The sequence below is a fragment of the Meleagris gallopavo genome, chromosome 2 (genome assembly GCF_905368555.1).
Source record: "Meleagris gallopavo chromosome 2, MGAL_WU_HG_1.1, whole genome shotgun sequence".
NCBI classification, from domain to species: Eukaryota; Metazoa; Chordata; class Aves; order Galliformes; family Phasianidae; genus Meleagris; species Meleagris gallopavo.
In genome coordinates this window covers 91057024-91077122 of record NC_139405.1, presented here as the reverse complement: position 1 = coordinate 91077122, position 20099 = coordinate 91057024, and the positions used below count along the sequence as shown (strand labels likewise).

At 36.4% G+C, this 20099-nt stretch overlaps 1 protein-coding gene across 1 annotated transcript in view; it reads left to right on the top strand.

Annotated features, from left to right (window-relative positions):
- Positions 1-19853, top strand: part of SH3YL1 (SH3 and SYLF domain containing 1) — a 41820-nt gene extending 21967 nt beyond the window's left edge. Inside the window, exon 10 of the mRNA XM_085217950.1 lies at positions 19305-19853. Coding sequence (XP_085074076.1) covers positions 19305-19504 — 200 coding nt within the window. The 3' untranslated portion in view covers positions 19505-19853. The remainder of the gene's footprint in view (positions 1-19304) is intronic.
- The last annotated feature ends 246 nt before the right edge of the window (positions 19854-20099 follow it).

Genomic DNA, 20099 nt, shown 5'->3' with positions numbered 1-20099 from the left:
TTATAGGTATAATGTTAGTTCAGGGTTAGGTTTTGATAATGAGCAACAAACTTCTCTGTGTTGTAACATACAAGGCAAGTGCCTTTTCATTTTTCCTTTTTTGGGGTTAGGGAAGAGGGTGACAGGAAGGCTGTGCTGGTCAGAAGTTTTCTGTTTTCAACTGTTATGAAAGTAGAAGAAAGGTTGAAACATTTCACCCATCTCATTAAATGAAAGGGGAGCTAGACTTGCAGATGAGACATTTTTAATTATATTTTATGTAGTTCTGAATTATCTAAAAAGGTTGTATTACATTGCTTATTTCAAACACAAGAAGAATGGATGGAAAAACATGTTTTTTCTAAACTGATAGTGTGATACTTGACTGAGATGCAAGTAGAGTGTTTTTATGTAACTCAATAATACTTAAGTTAATGCATTTAGCTGGAAAATAAGATTCAGAAACGCTTTAAAATTTTCCATGCACTTGGAAATATCACACATTCTATTTAAAGAGGAATAATAATTTGCAGAAACCTCTTGCAATTCTGGAAGAAAACACGGCTGATACTGTAAGTCAGTGGAGTAAAGTTTTTACAGTAGTTGAGGAATAGAGGTTTTATTTTGTTTTTATTGTTTGGTGTGGGTTTGTTTGGGTTTGTTTTGTTTTTTTTCAAACTGTTTGGCTAAATTAAATTTGCTCATCTCTATGAAGGTTCTTTGCTCCTACCCTTATAGCTTAAGGGACTTGTAACTTTATGTTTCTGCTTGTCCCATGTATGTTACATACAAATAATAAAAGAGCTTACTGGTTCTTCCAAGTCTTATAAGCATAATGTAGTTTAGGTTATCTGGATAGAAGGTTTCTGTAGAGTTCTGTACCACGTCTGTAATCTAATTGACTCATGGCTCTTCAGGGGACTACTTGAGCATTGTAGAATTGGGATAAAAATTTATTTTACTATGACTTTTTTTTTTTGAAGAAACTTAAGGTTGTTAGCTTGTCACACTTGAATGATACCTACTCCTAGATGTTAGATTCTTTTTATAGTGCGTTCTTTTCTCATTATTTCTATTTGACTTTATGCTACAGAACAGCAGGCAATCAAAACTGTAAATGAATGGTCTCTTACTTTATCTGGCTGTCATCCAAACAGATTGCTGAATGCTGTACAATTCTGAAAACACTGCAGCCATTTTTCAACTGAACTGGTAGAAGAAGGAAATTTTGGTGAAAACTAAATAATTAACAGGCAATTTGTTCAGGATCAGAAGTCAATATTTTTGTCACTTTTTCTTCATCTCAGCTAATCTGAAACAAAGACTGGTTCACGTGTATGGAAGAAAATCACTTAAATTGGCCAAGATGCTGAAACAGAATTGATATAGGACTTGGGATGAGTGTATTAATTCATTTTCCTTAAGACAACAACGAAAACTTTCTAAACATTATTCCTTCGCTGTTCATTTACAGTCATCATAAGTTAGTATGAAACAGTTCAGATGCATGAATTCTCTGACCTTCAGAATGCATACTTGCTTAGCATTTCATTCTGCCTCTGCTCAGTAATGTGTTCCCTTTCAGGAATGTTTATGAACAGTGGGCTTACTGTTGCAGTGCTTTAAGAATATATATTTTTTTCTACTAACAAAAGTGCTTCCATTTGTGACAAAATAATTACTTTATCATAATTAGCAATAATACAGTTTACATCTTCATAACAGTTCTACGATTTGCTTAAGAAATTCATGAAAACTTGTGCTCATGTATCCTAAGTTTGAGATTTGGTTCATTGGTGGTTTTGTTTGTTTGGTTTAGTTGGTTGTATTTTTGTTCCTGTTCTTTAACATTTTTCTCAGACACATTGGGTTTCTTACCTTTCATAAGTACTTGAACCAAATATTTTTGATTTTATCTTTGGGAAATTATGCCCTCTTCTTTTGATTTTTGTGCTGAATAAATACCTATCTATGATGCTTATTGTGGCTGTATTCACTAGGGCTCTTTCCTGCCCAGAGAGTTTACCTTTTGGGCACTTCTGCTGTAACCAAATCAACTCTTGATCTTTCTTGATCTTTCTTCTGATTGCTAAACAGATTGATGAGCTAAATCATGTTCTTTTTTCATCTCAAATTTTAAATAGTACTACAAATAGCAAAATGTAAACTCACTGAGATCAGTAGGATTTTGACTTCTAAAAAGCATAATGAATTTAAGCCAAACTCTACTCCTTACCATTTATTTATTTACGTCTTTCTATTTATTGCTAATCCATGTTAAAATAGTTGAGGCTGTATCAATCCTTTCTGAGTAGGTAGTACCATGAAGTTGTGGCAAACTCAGTTTGTATTTACTAAATCCCTCTCAGAGGTGCTGCTTTTCATTCTTACAGTTCTCCAGAAATCAGGCCTGGTGCAATTCTCTGTAATTTTCTGGATGATCTCAATGTATATTTCAGTAATCTCTGAATTCCAGCTGGTTGAGCCAATCTATGAAAATTTGATTGGTGTGACAATTCTAAAAAAAAACTGTCATACCTCCTTAAGCATATTTTGACAAGGAAATTTTAGGATCTGTATAATAATTTGTTTGTTTTGTTCGCATATTATGGCCTTTTCTATGGCCAGTTACATGTATGTTAATTAAGTAAAAAAAATTAAATGAGTTAAGAGTTAACAGAATGCTTCTGAGATACACAGTTAAAATCTGTTCTGCAGCTCTCTGAGCGCAGTATCAAATTTTTTCTTGTGACCTCCTGTTTTACTTACTGTACTTGGATGCCTGCTCTACACCTCAGTTTCTATCACACTTAAAATCTTGCCATTTTGTGTGCATTCTACTCTGTAGGATGATACTGTTAAAATGCAGAAAGAAGATAAAACAGTGGAACTGTGACAGCATTCTAGATGTGTCTACATTAGTACCTCTAATTATGTGTATTGCTGAGCTCTACACAGTGTAGAGTAACAATTTAGAGCTTCTGAAAGAGAGCATCACTGTCAGTGCGCTTGCAACTTCAAAACAGGCTTACTTTGCTGAATGTGTATTGAAGCAATCACTTTTTTTTTTTATGTGATAGTCTTCTCTTTGATTTAACAAAACTAGTACCAGCTCAAATTTAACTGGAAATCTATCATGTAACTATTTACATCAGTTATATAGTTCCACATTTAGAAATCCACAGATTTAAAAACAAACAGACAAAAAACCTGACAGTACACCACAAGAAAAATCTAAGTGTGTTCAAATCCTTTGACTTGGGCATTTTTATTGTAAGACTAAATACCTCAAAGTAAAAGTATTATCTCCAGTTTTGGCAGTAATAAAATTCAAATATTTCTCTCGTCTCCAGTTCATTTTTCTGTGTGTAATATCTGAATTTTTGGTTTTTCTGTTGGTAGAACTCAGACTAATAGATATTTGTTTCAGAACTTTTTTGCATAGTGGAATATGTGATGTCTGTCATTAGCTCATGTTTACTAGGTCAGTAGACAATGTCATGAAGGCCTAACCCCCTGGAAATTATCTATGGTAATTTTTTTTCTCTTAAGACTTTTAGCTAAACTTGGTCTATTTTTCTGTTTTCTTCATGACAAGGCTTGTGACATGTTTATATTTAGTTACTGAAATAATGAAACATCCATCTGGTGGTCCCCAAAGTATTAACTTCCTTGCTATTATGAGCTCTTTCTTAATACTAGCCAAACCCAGGAAATCCCAGGAAATTATTTTTTAGGCTATTTTTATCTCTGAATCACTTTTCTAGGATCATACTATTGTGAATGTAGTAAGTCAGATAATCAAGCTGCTTATGGCTTATGTTGTGGCAAGCTGAGAGGAAAACGTAGTGCGCAGGAATTTTCTGGTTGTGCTGAAGTAAATAACTCACTGTGTATAGTCAACTAACTCAAAATACAACAGAGCATGAGAGATCGAGGTCATATGTGTTGGGATGAAATTGGTGCCTTCCTGACATGTGTGCACGCGTTGGTGGAGAACTATAATGCTAAATATGACTGGAATAAGGAGCAGTATTTTTTTTATGGCATTTATTTAATGAATAGGAATAAAAATTAGAGCAAAAATTACAGGAAAATCTCAGTGTAGCTTATGCTTATATTTTTTTTAAGCAGCAAACAGCATTAGGGTAATCATTCTGATGCAGTTAAAATGCGAAGTTGTTCATGTGAACTTAAAGATATTAAATGGTATAGCTTAAAGCCTTTTGTCTGAGGCCCTACTAAAACAAACAGGCTGATGTTTTAGCATGCTTATGATATATATGCTTAATCTGTCGTAGTAGTAGTAGTAGGATAAACAAATTTAAATTCCTATTCTATCTATTTATGTATAAAAAACCTTTGGGAGTATGGGAGCTTCTGCTTCATTAGTTCTAATGGAAACCAAGCAGGATTTAAAGTACCTTTAGGAATTGATAGCAGCAGTCTTGCAAAACTACCATAAAAAAAAAAAAAAAAAAAAAAAAAAAAGTCTCTATGTCAAATTAGAAAAAAGTCAGTATTTCGAAGATACCCACCATAGAATCTCTGTAGACATAGAATGAGATTGGGCTTGCTGTTGGTTTTATTTGTTTTCAGGCTGTGAGTTGTTTTCCAGAGTTAGGTTGAAGATAATCTTTATATCAGGTGAACCAGTGCACGTGTTAATAACTCAGTGACAGAACTTTTGAATCTAACAGTATAGAGATTTAATAAGCAAAATGAAGAGACACTGTATTCAGGTTGAGATGTTAACACTCAGCATGTGTTGCAGAAATGTGGGATATATTGTCAACAAAATAAAAAATGTGCGTATCATTCTTAAACAGTCAAACTCACCTGAATAAAACATTGATCAGTTCTCTTTACTGTGCTTTTCAGAATGTGAATGTTTTGCTTAGCATTGCATCTCATCACATAACTGTTTATAAATATCTGAAGTGTGGGAGTCGAGTCAATGGGAGCGGACTCTTTTCAGTGGCAAGCAACAGTAGAACAAGGGGCAGCGGGTGGAAACTGGAACACAGGAAGTTCCATACATACTAATACAAGGAAGAACTTCTTTACTGTCACTACTGTCATTGGCGGGGCACCAGAACAGGAAGGCCAGAGAGGTAATGGAGTTTCTTTGGAGATATTCAGGACCCATCTGTACACTTTCCTGTAGGACCTACTGTAGGAAACCTGCTTTAGCAAGGGGGTTGAACTTCTTGTCTGGAGGTCCCTTCCAACCACTACAATTCTGTGATTCTGTGATGCTGTATGATTTCAGAAAAGGCGTTATTTGCATTAATGTAATCTTGAACATAGTAAAAGCCCTTGACATCGATACAGTTTATTTGACCATTTCAGTTTGAATGAAAATCTAAATATTTTTTGAAAAGGCAGAAAAAATCTAAGTAATCAGCAAAAATGTTATGGAATTGACTCTTAGAAGCAGGGGATTTTTTTTTATATCCTAAATATTAAATATATCCACAGATGCTTGACAAAAAAAACACTTCTTTAATGCAAAAGCTGAGTGTGCTGAAACAAAGATAGAAACATTCCATCAGCAGAGGAAGATGATGAGCCAGCATGTTCCCTAGCAGGCCAGAAACTCAAAAACAGTGAACAGTGTTTCGTACTGAATGAGCTAAATTTGCATAGTAACTTACACTTTAAATATAGTCAGGTCTTCAACCACCAATGAAACCATTGGTTTTATCTGTTAGATGTGGCAGAAACTGGTGATATTATAGAAGCTGCTGCTTTGAGATAGTCTGTTTCCAGCTGACGTGGAAGAGATCAGAGTGTTTGAGTGCTTTTTTGGGGGCTTTGGGGGGTTTGTTGGAGTATAATACATCAATTCCATGCATACAGATTTTCATCTCTTGCTGAATTTCTATTAAGAAATAGAAATTGAGTCCCTGGAGCAAAACTGAGAATAGCGTACTTTGTAGGCTATGTCTATGTCTGTGTCTAGCTTTGCTTTGTGCTCTCTTTAACATGTAATTTTAAACCTGGATGATTTTTTCCATCACCATTTTTTGTTGTTGTTGTGTTGATGGAGATATTTAAATTATTCCCAAAATCAACTAGAGGGCTTTGTAACCAGAAAGAACACCAGAAAGCAAAAACTTGGGCAAAGTACCTACTTGAACAAATAGATAATGTCTAGCTCTAAATAAAATTTGCTCAGACAAGTCTTGTGAAAATGGATGAGGGCTTCAGGCTTAGTTTTGTCATCTTTTCCAGGACTGGAGAGTACTTTTAATCATGAGAGATACTAAAGAAATTCTCCTTGCTATTATCAAAGCTTGAACTTCTTGAATCTACAGCTGCCATAATAAAATAGACATTGAATCGTCTGGATAGGAGTCATTTCTTTGTCTACAAGTACTAGAATGAAGCAGAGAAGCTGTGGCCTGCCTTCCCCCTTCAGAAAGTATTTGTGTAACTGGTGGCACAAATAAATGCTTCTGTGGACATCAAATGTTTTCTGATTTCAGTGTTGAATTAAAATACTTTGAGAATCTTAAGTTTTTTTATCAAAGCATAGAGAAAGGCAACTATTTTTGTTTACTTAAGGGAGGCCATAGTTTGAGGTAAAACAACAGCTCAGACAAGGGAATATTTGTTTCTGAGAGTGATTTGCTGAATATCATATTTCCTGACCTTTCGTCAGATGAACATTGTTGGAGATTAATTGGATCAGTGGTGGCATATGACATACTTCAAGTATCTGTATGGGAAGACTTATGCTTATATCTGATTATAGCAGCTTAGTACCTGTAGATATAAAATGTCAATTCTACCGTGCATATTTAGGCCTTCTCAGGCATCTGTTCAGTGAGATCTGAGGTTCTTGTTTTGTGCATGCTGACGGTTTTTAAGGTGACCCTACATTTAGGAAAATTAAAAACAAAAAATAAAGAAAGAATCCAGAACAAAAGAACTTCAATGTAGATAGAACACTTGAGATTTCATTTGTAAGATTTCTGACTTCCAGCATTTAGCTCCTATCTATGTCCAGAACAAACACTGGATTATAATTTGTCAAGAAACAACTAAATTAATTTTTTCTTGTGTTTGTTTTGCTCTAGAAACTCAGCTAAAACCTTTTCTTCTCATGTTAAAGGCTTAGAGAGGTAGTCTAAATGCAGAAAATTGCAATAAGTTAAAAAAGAAACTAATGTGTGTACTGGTATGTTTCAAGAACTGAAATAATTGTTTTCTTGACTTGTAGCATTTAATATACAGTTGAGCTACTGTTTTGCCTTGTGAATGAGTGCTTTAAAGAGACTCTTTTGTAAGTGGACATTAACATATGAAATGTTTTGTTGCCAGACAGAATCTGAAAAGTTAATTTCTTCAGATAATTGCAATATGCAACATACTGCAGTATGTTTTTCACTGAGAGGGCAGTGACACACTGGAACAGGTTACCCAGAGAAGTTGTGGATGTCCCATCCTTGCAGGTATTCAAGGATCGGGCTCTGGTCTGGTGGCTGGCAACCCTGCACATAGCGGGGGGGTTGAAACTAGATGATCACAAGCCATGCTACGATCCTGTGATTCTATGCTTCTGCTTTACTCTCTTTTGTTGCCCCTCCATTTGATATTTCATTTTGTCTTGAAGGAAGAAAGCCATGACGTCTAGTTGTCATGGCTCCAAAGTCAGGACAAAAGAGCCCCAAAGGTCCTCTTTAGCTCTGTGCGGCAACTTGTATTGCACTTCCTTTTATCTCCCCTTTCAGTATTTCTTACTTCGCTTCTGTCTTGTCTTTAAACATAGAAGAATTCTCACATTTCAAAGATGCTGCTGCGTTCAACCTATCATTTACTATGCTTGGTATTAAATCCAGAGAATGATCATTGCCCTATAGTGAGTCTTAACATTATAAAGTGCTTTCTTTCTTCTAAACATGATATTCTAACCTAGATAACGCAGGAATCTGTCTTAGATTTTGTGCTACCTAGCTATGAACATAAACCGAACATCACCTATAGATCTGAGCCAAAGTTGACATTACTTAAACAGTAGTTATTATGAATAGCAAAGCCTTGGAGTTCTAATATTATCAAAGGATGGAGTATTAACTTCACTAAACTTCTACATCCATAAAATATTATGAAGCATACACATCCAGTCAACTGTACTTGAAAATTTTTTAATTCAAGATGACACTTTTCCAAAAGTCATGTGAAATAATATACTGTATCTGTCATGTTTTTATTATTGCATATGATCATAAAGTAAATATTTTGAGGCAGTGGTGCTTCAGTATTCTGTAACCTCACTATAGCAATATTTTATTTCTCTTTGTTTACATTCTAGTAACCAAATGAGCCAATCCTTTTTCTTTATTTCTCTCTCTTTTTTAAAATAGGAATTATGAAAGATTTTTTTTAAGTATGAGGTAATATTCAAACTGGTAGTCATGTCAACTGTAAACTATCCATTTTCTGTTTCCATAAAAGAATACTGTTTTCTGTTGCAGTTTTCATAGTTTTGATTGTTTTTATAAACTCTGAGTGGAAAAATCCACTGTAACAACAGACTTTTGTCTGCACTGTGATAAACATACAATTACATACTTCTGTAGCTTTGCTTCTTTGCATCCTAGAATATCTTCTGTGTTTTCAGAAATATTCTGTGCATTTTTTATTATTGTCCTAGAATAAACAAATCATTTCCATTGTTTTGTTTCTAGGGGGGACACATGTAGGACTATGCATGCATGCATTTTAGGCAATCAAACTATTTCTAAGGCAGTCTTTTCTAGTGTCATCTAAGTCTGTATTTAATTATTTCTTTCTTCTAAAACATTAGAATATGACTCTTTATAACTTGAATTTAAAACTTGTGTTCACTGTTTTGAATCTCTCACTTAACAGCAATTCCAAAATTCAGAAATTCAGTAGTGATGTAGAGCATGTGCTACATAAAATTAGATGACTAGACAGCTTGCAGGAAACTGGCATATAGGAATACTTAATGGTTCCTTCAGAATCCAACGGTAAGCCTTATTTCATTCTTACACATGCTCTCCGATCCCTTACAATGCTTCCTAGACTTGCCCTGGCACTTTTCACCAAAATCACTACAGGGCATAACTTTGTTCATAAACTGTTTTCAGAGGTGCTGTTTTACTTAATACCAAGACTAAAGATCTGCAAAAGCTTAATGTGAGCCAGCAGTGTTTGCTTGCAGCCTGAATGACCAACTGTACCCTGGGCTGCATCAAAAGACAGGTCGCCAGCAGGTCACCTTCTACTCTGGCTCGTGAGGCCCCCTTTTTAGTATTGCATCCAGGCCTAGGGCTCCCAGCACAAAAACTATGTGGAGTTGTTGGAATGGGTGCAGAGGAGAGACACGAAGATGATCAGAGGGTTGAAATATCTCTCCTACAAAGAAAGGCTGAGGGAGCTGAGCTTTTTCAGTCTGAAGAAGACATGCCTTTGGGGACACATCTTGATAGGCTTCCAGTAGTTAAAGGGAGCTTATAAGCAGGAAGGAGACCAATTTTTTACACACGTAGATTGTGAGTGATAGGACAAGGGGGAATGGTTTTAAACTAAAAGAGAAGAGATTTAGACTAGATGTTGGGAAGAAATTCTTTACAAAAGGGATGGTGAGGCACTGGAACAGATTTCCCAGAGAAGCTGTGGATGTCCCGTCCCTGGATGTTCAAGGTCAGGTTGGATGGGGCTCTGGTCAGCCTGCACTGATGGGTGGTCCAAAGCACAGAGGGGCTGGAACTAGAAGATATTTAAGGTCCCTTCCAACCTAAGCCATTCTGTTATAATCGTGTATAACCAAAGGCTCAGATTCTGGTCCTGAAAAAATGCACTATCACTATACTTAGTTTCAGCTTCATAACTCCTTGGAGAAAAGAGAGATGAAGAGATAGCATTTTGTCATACAATGAGCATTCCTATGTCTCTGTCCATGTTGGTGGTCCAGCATAATTAGTTCTTTGGTTTCCTGATTAATACTGCTTTTAATTATTTTCTAATTTAATATCAACAAGTTAGTTTTAGGCCTATTTTCTTTCTCTCCTTGGAATAGCTTCACCATTTAATTAACATGCTGGTATTTCTTCTTATGATCGGAGAGCAGAGGCTTTCTATTGTTAATCTTGCATCTCCCCAGCCTTAGGATTGTTATCTTCCTTTTTTTTTCTCTTTTGTAACCTTGGAACAGGCCTCATTATTGTGCATAGACATTCCTCTTTTGAAACTTACTACTGTCAAAATAGTGTATGGAACTGATGACTTTTTTGGATTAATGATCATCAAACTAATAAGTTAATTTTTTGTGTTCAACATTGTATTACGTTATATGGCTCTAGTTTCAGAGATCTGATATGTGGAATATACCACTGGCATTCACAATCTTTAGCTGTATATTGAAGTTTGTTTTAACTATGTTATATCCTTTTTCTTTTGATTTCTCTCAGTCTTCATTGTTAGCTGGGTAATACCACTGTCATTCTTTCAAAAACATTTGATCCCTTAGCTCTGTGTTGTGCTATTTATCTGTATTATTCTGTGGCCTGCACTCAACTCAGCCTTCCCGTCTTTCTTTGTCGCAAATGCTTCTCTCATTCTCATTTCAGCAGTTTGTGGCATCCAGTTTCTCCAGTGCTCTCTGCTGTCCATGCTTTTCCTCTTTTTGCTTTGCTGATTTGTTCATTCATAACTTTATCTCCTCATCAGAAGATCTGTTCTGACAGTCTTCTGTGCTGATTCATCTCAATTTTTTTTTTTAACTTTCACATTCAAAAATAAATCCATGATCTCCACAAAATCTGCACTGTATTCATTCAGTTCTGCTCGTTCTGCTCGTAACAGTCAGTTACCTACAGGCATCTTACTGGGAAGGTAGGGAAGTGATGTTTACGTTTGGAATTTACCTTACCTGGAATATTCTGGTTACTCATTGTCTTGAGGAATTAAGATAAATTGAACAGATGCAGAGAAAAATAAGCACAGTGACAGGAGCAAGAAGTCAGTGATGTAAGATTGCTAAGTTATTTTTACTGTAACAATTTGGAGATATGGAAAAAAAAATTGACCAAAGAAGCATGAGGGTAAATAACAAGAAAGAAAACTTCTAGCCAAAATCTATTTTTGGCAAAAAGAAGAATGTAACCAGTAGTGAATTATTTGAAGCTGTGTTACTTGATGCCGCCTCCTACTGGGGGAATAGGGCTCTGAAATAGTCTTTCTGAGGATTTTCTGGGGGCAAAAAGATGGGCCAAAAGGAGATTTAACGTCTCACAACACTAGCCTATGCCTCAGAAAGTGGGAGCATGCAGCTAAATTAATCTTATCTCTCTGAAGGTTATCTTACATCTAATAAAATCCACTGCTGACTATACTACACACCTGAAGGCTGTGCTGCCATTCAGTGAGACCTGGACAGGCTGGAGAGCTGGGCAGTAAGAAACCAGATTAGGTTTAACAAAAGCAAGTGTAGGGTCTTGCATCTAGGGAGGAATAATTGCATGCACCAAGACAGGTTGGGGAATGACCTGCTGGAGAGGAGCTTTGCAGAAAGGGACCTGAGTGACCTGGTGGACGACAGGTTGGCCATGAGCCAGCAGTGTGCCCTCATGGCCAAAAAGGCCAATGGCATTCTGGGGTGCATTGAGAAGAGCGTGTCCAGCAGGTCGAGGGAGGTGATCCTGCCCCTCTACTCTGCCCTGGTAAGGCCTCATCTGGAGTACTGTGTCCAGTTCTGGGCTCCCCAGTACAAAAAAGACAGGGATCTCTTGGAAAGAGTCCAGCGGAGGGCCACAAAGATGGTGAAGGGCCTGGAGCATCTCCCCTATGAAGAAAGGCTAAGTGAACTGAGTCTGTTTAGCCTTGAGAAAAGAAGACTTCCAAGTCTATAAATATCTAAGGTGTGGGGGGCAGAGTGGCAAGGCCAGGCTGTCTTCAGCAGTGTGTGGAGACAGGACAAGGGGAAATAGCCAGAAACTGCAGCACAGGAAGTTCCGCACAAATGCACGCAAGAACTTCTTCACGGTGAGGGTGACGGAGCACTGGAACAGGCTGCCCAGGGAGGTTGTGGAGTCTCCTTCTCTGGAGATATTCAAGACCCACCTGGACACCTACTTGTGCGACCTGGTGTAGGGAGCCTGCTTTGGCAGGGGGGTTGAACTCGATGATCTCTGGAGGTCCCTTCCAACCCCTACGATATTGTTGTTACCTAATCTTCTTTTATGTTTCTATTTGGAATTCTTCAGTATTATGCTGGACCCTCTTTAAAGCAGTTTCTCTTGCACCCAGCTAAAACTACTGACTCCAGTTATGCTGATAAATGAAATATTGCTAGGGAGTGTGCTTTTTGCACTGAAATCCAGTCATTTCTACTGCATTGTTAGTAGGTCCCTGGTATGATTTCGACCTGGGAAAGGTAATGGGTGCCAAGTGATTCTGTATTTGGTACTGTCCGTTCTCTAATGTAAATATAACTGCTACTTACAAGATTTCAGTGACCCCTTTATAAGCATGTATTAGACATCACATTGCATCCTGCCTTAACCTGATAGAACTTTTTGTAATGTTGGTGCTCTTTATATTCCATTGTATGACTGTGTCTGTAACTGCCTTTACATCTATCGTTCCAGTGTCTCTGAGAGATCCTCCTTATCAGTCCTCCATGTTTTCTGTTATAACTTCCCAACCAGTTACCTATTCTGTCTCTTTTCAGTTGATAGATACTGCTTTGTGCAAAAACCTCATAACAACCCTTTCCAGATCCATCTCTTTTTGCCTTAATGTGTCACTTATTTGAATTCAAGCTAAAAATTTTAAAATGGAATTTGAAATTTTGTCTGTTGCTGGTTGCTACAGAGCAAGTGATTTCCGAATCACTTTCCAAATTTTCTTCAGCAGTTCTCACCTTCCTATAGGTTGTTCTCTGAATACCGTTTCAAAGATGCAGCCTTTTCTTTCCATCTCCACTTTTGTCCAGACTTTTGTTCTGTTATGATTCAATTGTTGCAATATCCTTCTCTCTGACCTTTGCAAATTCAATATTCCTTTACTCTCATCTAGGCTGAGTTCTTACTTCAAAGTTAATTTCCTTCCCTGTCACTTTTCTTGTATCATCCTCCTTTAAGTTAAGAATGTCTTTGAGCTCAAACAGAAGTGAAAGAACACCCCTGTCAGATCCAGCTTTGATCTTGTTCTTGTGAATACTACAGATTGAACTTAGGTGAACTTAGTGGTTCACCTGCTAATTCAAACTGAAGTCTATCTGAATCTATCTTTTAGCCTTATCATAGCCCAGTTTTGCTGCGTTCCTTAAGTCAAAATGTTAGGTCTTTAGTTTCTACTGACCTGAGATCTAACTCTAATTTAAAAGTTATCCCTGTCATTAGCACTACTGTGATGTCCTCAGAAATTTCTATGGGATATTTCTTTTTCCATATTGTGCTGTCTACATTCTAAAGGGATGTGATAGATCCAACAGAAAATGTGTCTCTGTTTGTGGTTCCTAACTCTTATCCAAAATATTGCTTAGTATGCCTTAATTCTCAAAATATGAAGGAGAAAGGGCAGCAGTAATCACTATAAGAACTAGATCTATTAAACCTTTATTAACAATTAACGTGAAAATATAATAACTGTTGCTAGCCCAGTCCTGTAACTAAATTCAGATTTCACCTTTAAAGCTTTGACAGTGATGCTGTAACATATTTATCTCAGAATGATCCCTAATTAACTTGTTGCTCCTACTCTCTATGCAAGAATCCAAATCTTGCTCTCAGCATTGTGTGCACATCAAAAGCAGAAATATAATGCCTCATCTCATTCTTGATATTGTTTATCCACTAGTGCACCCTTACTTTTTTGGCCCTTACTTTATTAAACTCTGACCTAATCTTAGCTCTACCAATAGGCAGGTCACCCTTTCAGTCTTAGGTAAGTTGATTTATTTCTGCAGAAAGAATAACCATCCTGGCTTCTCATGGGACTGTTAGTGAGCTTAGCATTTTAATTAGAATTACACTCTCATCCTAGCTTTATTACCACAGTGCATACTTGTCCACCTTACTAGACCAGAAGTTAAATCAAGCTCTTTAATTAAAGTTATTTGTTAAAACTCAGCAATGGCCATGAGCCATTCAGTTTGAACATTAGTCTTCACCGTGAGCGCAGACACATGCAAGAACTGTCACAGAGCACAACTGCTCAGTTAATATAGCTTAAATCAAAACCACGATCAGAGAGGTTTATTAATTCATTAATGACAGATTGCTGGTAATACATGATCAGTGTTAGCATTACACCAAGTGAACTACAACATTAGACAACTGCAACATATTAATGAATACCTCGAAGTCCTAAATGCTCTTTTATGATTAACCATCCAAATTCTTAATTGCATTTACAGGCATGCATGCATATAAAGTACACAGTGCATGTTTTCCTATGCCTCCTTTTGGAGATGTGGGTATTCCAGTTGTGTGTGTGTGTGTGTTTGTGCAGGCCTCTACTACCCACTGATATCTAAGAAAGCCCCACCATAAGGCCAGCTGTGCACAAAGTGATACGCCTATGCTGTCACCCCCATAGATGAGTGCAGGATAGTCACAGTATCAATGACAAGGCTGCTCAATCTGGCCTGAACAGATGCCAACAAGGTGGCTTCTAGTGGAATTGAGTTGGATTTTGAATACTGAAGTTTCCAGTCCAAACTTTCTCCCTGCTACTGCAAATTTTCTTGCTGCTTTTATACTTCTTAAGGTGTCTTCTTTGTTTCAAAAGTCTTTGTGAAGATTTTCTCTTGCTGTTGAATCAAATTAATGATCGTCTTATGGTTTAACATGTTCATTTGGGAACAAGTGATAATCTTCCTTTTTAATATGGTAGTTTGGACAAGCATCATTCAGGCAGTTTGTTGTGTTCAACCTATATATACACACACTATCTACATTTAAAATTGTATCTTAGCAGATGTTGTTCTCCAAGTTGTTTGCTAAAGATGGCCACTAAAACCAATTAAATCTTCATTGCTGCTGGCATCAGTTTTAATTTTTACTCAAACATTTGCAGGACCAAAAAATTAACCTAGTTCTTCAGCCTACTTTGTATTTTTTCATGAATTTTTATTATAAACACAATAATAATCCTTTCTAATAAAAGCTCAGTGTGTTCCATAATAGGTGAACCATTAAAATTTGTATCTGTTCACTTTTACAGCTCTCATCCTAAGTTCACAAGCAATAACTGAGGCTTTCAATCCCTGTGAACACTATATACTAGTGGTAACAAATATTTGTGACACTTGATATACTTGTTTTTCAAAGCATAGATGTTTGCATCTGCCTAGATCCTTTGTTTTCCATCATTTCATCTGTTGATTTTTATTTTTTTTTTTAATTTCTACAGAACAAGAAGAGTTCATGTGGTTGCTTAATTACCTAGGTGTCCATTTAACCAATAAGAACTCTATTTGAGCTTCTCTGTAAGATGATACTTTTTGGCAGAGCTTTTATGCCAGCAATATACAACTTCTGTCATCTCTAATGCTGGAAACTCATCCAACCTCAGTATTTTGTGTGGCAGTTCCAGTCACTTCTCCCTATTTTTCTTTACATAATGTAAAGGAAGTAGAAGTTAGTATGTTGAATGTGTTACTCATTCAGTTTGATTTTAAGTGACAAAAGCTTTAGCAATGCATTATACAAGTTGTACAGAAATTCTGAGTGGGGTAGAAAGATTATTCACTTTCAAGGAAAAATCATAGAATCATAGAATTGACAGGTTGGAAAAGACCTTAAAGATTATGGAGTCCAACCACAACCTAACCATACTATCCTAACTCTAACTACCCTCCTCTAAATCATGTGCCTGAGCACCACATCCAAACAGTTTTTGAACTCATCCAGGGATGGTGACTCAACCACCTCCCTGCAGAGCCTGTTCCAGTGCTTAACAACCCTTTCTGTAAAGAAGTGTTTCCTGACATCCAACCTAAACTTACCCTGGTGCAATTTGAGGCCATTTCCCCTTGTCCTGTCACCAGTGAGAAGAGACCAACCCTGCTATCTCTGTAAGCACCTTTCAGATATTGGAAGAGAGCAAGAAGGTCTCCCCTCAGCCTCCTTTTCCCCAAACTAAACAGCCCCAGTTAGTAGTAAAACTGTCCCCTAGGTAGTAAAACTACCTAGACTATTGCACGTTCATATGGTATGTTGCCTACCAATGAAAACTGTTTTACATTGTTTCAGCTTCAAAAAAAAAAACAGACCCACGTTTTATTTATCAAAGCAGAGACTTTATCAAATCGTAGAATCATAGAATCATAGAGTGACTTGGATTGGAAGGGACCTTAAAGATCATCTAGTTTCCACTCCCAAAAGGAAAATGCATAATATATGGACAATCACTGATTACCTCTTAGTCAGTACTCTCTCAGTCATCAGTATCCTTGGTCAGTTGACTGATCTGGAATGATAGTTGAATCATAGGGCTATTATTTTGCAAGCTCCCTTACTATGGTTTAGGTGAATTCAAAACCAGCAGAAATAGTTTGTGTTAATTCACTTATAGGTTTTATTGTACAGGAGCACACAAGATCCTGCAAGCTTTGTAATTGCTAACAATTAGCTAATTTTACAAGGTGGATGTCTAGCAAACTCACCGTTAACCTCAAACACATGAAAATTATTTCAGTTTTATTACTGTGTCAGTGGCCAAAAGCAGCAGTTTACATTTTTAGTATAATTCTGCAAATTATTCAGCATCAGACATTCAGGCACATGTGATATCATATGATTTAGAATGTGAAGTTAATATCTGTACCTAGTAGTAAACTAAGCAGCGTTGGTCCAAGCTCTATAACTCAGTTACCAATATGGTTATGTTCTTTGAAAGTTCTTTCGCATTATTCTCACCTAGCGCTTTTCAAGAGAATTGATGGATGCCATTGAGGAGTTACTTTAGTCTAGAAGACTGTAGATCAGATGTGGCTCTAGCATTTACTATTGCATGTGTGTCTGGTCTCTGCTAGCTGGCCTCAATGTCAAAGACTCTTGCACTCTTTAGCTAATTAGTATAAACGTAGCCAGTGTCCCTGTCCTACAAAAACAGTGATATCTGTGCTGGCTACTGCAGTAACAGATCTTCAACCAAAAATTTCTGTAGTTCTGTTTTGACCACTTTGCTTGTAGAAGGTTGCTGTGTGTATTCAGATACCACTAATTAAGGAATTTCCACAGTGTAATCCAGTATGCATACTCATAAATCTCAGTGATTTTAGTATCATGCTCTGTGTGTAGCACTGTAGCACCATCTTGTGTGAGCTGCGAATGTGATTTCAGTGTTTGTATTCAGGAACCTTCAAGTGTATCTGTAACAGTTTCATTTAAAACAATTTAGATTTTGACAGTGTGGTCTAAAAATCAACTATAGTGGAGTTTGAAAAAGTCACTTTCTCCATAGAATAGAATATCCATAGAATATAGCATCTATTGTAATACAGTATGCTAAGTATCCACCAGAGATTATGTACAGCTTCAGCATGGAGACAAGAACATGAATCAGCTCCCCCTTATAACACGTGGCAGATTTGGCAGATTTTCATAGTACTGCACTCATTGAAGATACCCCTTTGTTAGAATGCCCCATATAAATATGAGATAGAAGATGCCACAATCTGAAGACAGTAAGTATGTATTATATGTAGTTTACACTGTTAACATGCATAAATAAGGCACAGAGATTAAAATCTTGAGAAAAATGAAAAAGGGCTGCTAGGAAATATTATAAAATAGCTAACAGTAATAAAGCTAATAATGCTTTTAAATGATAGTAGGTAGCAAATGGGGCAAGGACTTGGAAATCAGTGTTCATAAAGAGTTGTGGTGCTTTCAGGTTTTTGCATGTATGGAAGGATACACATGTAGAGACATTACTTTCAAAGCAGCTCTTGTATATCAGCAAAATGGAAAAAATAGCTATGCTTTTTCCATATATATTTGTTATCGTCATCTTCTCCTTTCATTCTTTTTTGAGTGGGGTTTTTCCTCTATCTTTTGAATTGATAAAAGCAACCAGAAAAACAATTCTGGGGCTATTGATTGCTGAGGGCAGACTGACCAAACAACATTTAGAGGTACGTCTCTCATGATCTCTTCCAGCTCTTTACTTGAAATTTGTAGACTAAGAGGAGCATGGGTTTCTGCTTTTGCAGTAGAGTTTTGCCAACAAACATTACTTGCAGATGCAGCTAATGCTGAATACCTTTAATTTTGCATGTTTGACCATTTGTGCAGCCACCATGTCCATATAAAATATAAAGAATGTGTCCTGAATTATTTCCACATAGCTGTGTAGAGATCTTCGTTACTTCTTCTTAACTAGTCTTCCATTGCAGCTCTGGGGTACTTATTTTCACTTTGGGATACGATAAGGCCAGGGATTAAAGTAAGTCAATATTAAACCAACGTGACTGCCTCCTACAGTTCATGCAGTTAAAGGAATTGAGAGTAAACAATTATTACCAAATTGAAGATGTTCATTTATACTACAGGTTCAATAGTATGAAATGTTGAGAAATTGCCTAAAAATTTTAAAATGAATGGAGACTGGATAATGATAGATGACTTCCAAACTAGATCAGAAGTTTCATGATATGATTCCAACACCAAGAACTGAAGGAGTTACAGGAGAATAAAAACCATTTGTATAACTGGTCTAAAATGCCACTGTGCAAGCCAAGTCACTTCCAAGACATCAAGCAATAATCCATTCTTTCTGCTAGCATATTTTTTGTGGGTTTTTTTACAACATGCTAGTTATACTAAAATCCTAAATACTGTAGACCCAGTGGAAGGAGAAGAGATGTGCTGTGAATATTTTGAATTTTACTATTCTGTATCTTGAATATTGATTAAAAAATTAACATCCCTGCTTTAAGTTTGCACTTTCTGCCAAGAAACTGTCACAGGGAAAGCATACTAAAACTAAACAAAAACCTAAAGTTGTTTCAGGAATTATTTGAACTTTCTCCAACACAACACTTTTGTTCTCAATCTCTCTTTTCTCTGTGTGAATCGTACAGAGAAAACTGCTGATCTTTATTTAGTGCATAGTGCATAGACTTAAGCATAGTGCTGTTAGGCTGGAATCCAATTTGCCCTTACTAGAAAAAGGGGTAACCAAGGGTTTTTTTCACTTGCAGTTTATACATTTTGGATAAATTATTCTGATATCTTTGTTACTGTTTTTTTCTTCTGCCTTTTACGAATATTTTATTCAAGGATTTATTGTCTGTGCAATTTAGTAATTTTTATTTTATTTGATTTCTTTCACTGCAGGTAATTCCACAAGCCATCCAGTAGAAGTAACAGCACTTTATTCATTTGAAGGACAACAGCCGGGTGACTTGACTTTCAAAGCTGGAGACAAAATCATAGTCACAACCAAAACAGGTTCACAGTTTGATTGGTGGGAAGGAAGAATAGGAGGACAAACTGGCATCTTTCCAGCCAATTATGTTGCCATAAGTAATGACTAAATCTATATAGAAGAAAATGTTGAAGCAACAATAAATTTACACTGAAACATGTATTTTAACTTTTCAGATTTTAGCTAAATGAGGTTCAAGACTATTCCAGCATAACATTGAAATACATTTAATGGCCTTAGCTTTCCCTTAAGCTTATTTCTTAATTATTAGGTGATGGTCAGTTTATGGTGAAGTTTCACTTTTGAGTCATGTTGCTGTATGAAAAGTACTCCCATTTGTGTCTAGTTTCAATTCTGTCATGCTATATACTTTTATTTTTCAAATGAGGGAAAAGTTACAAATATTTTAAAACTAGATATGTCTCTTTCTGTAATAAATATTCTGAAATCTGCATCAAGCTATCTGAGTTGGAATTCTTCACTTTTGCTAAACACACAGATACTTTTTGCAGTTATGGCATAGGAATTTACCTTTACTTGATATTAAAAGTACTTCTAGCATTGCAGTTTTTCTTAGCAACTACTTTATGTCTAGTCCTCAGTTTTTGTCATTGTTAAACACACACAAATATCTTTCTTTCAAACAGCTTAGTATCAGCTATGCAGTTCAACTTCTCTAATAACATCTCCTGTATTGCCCTCAT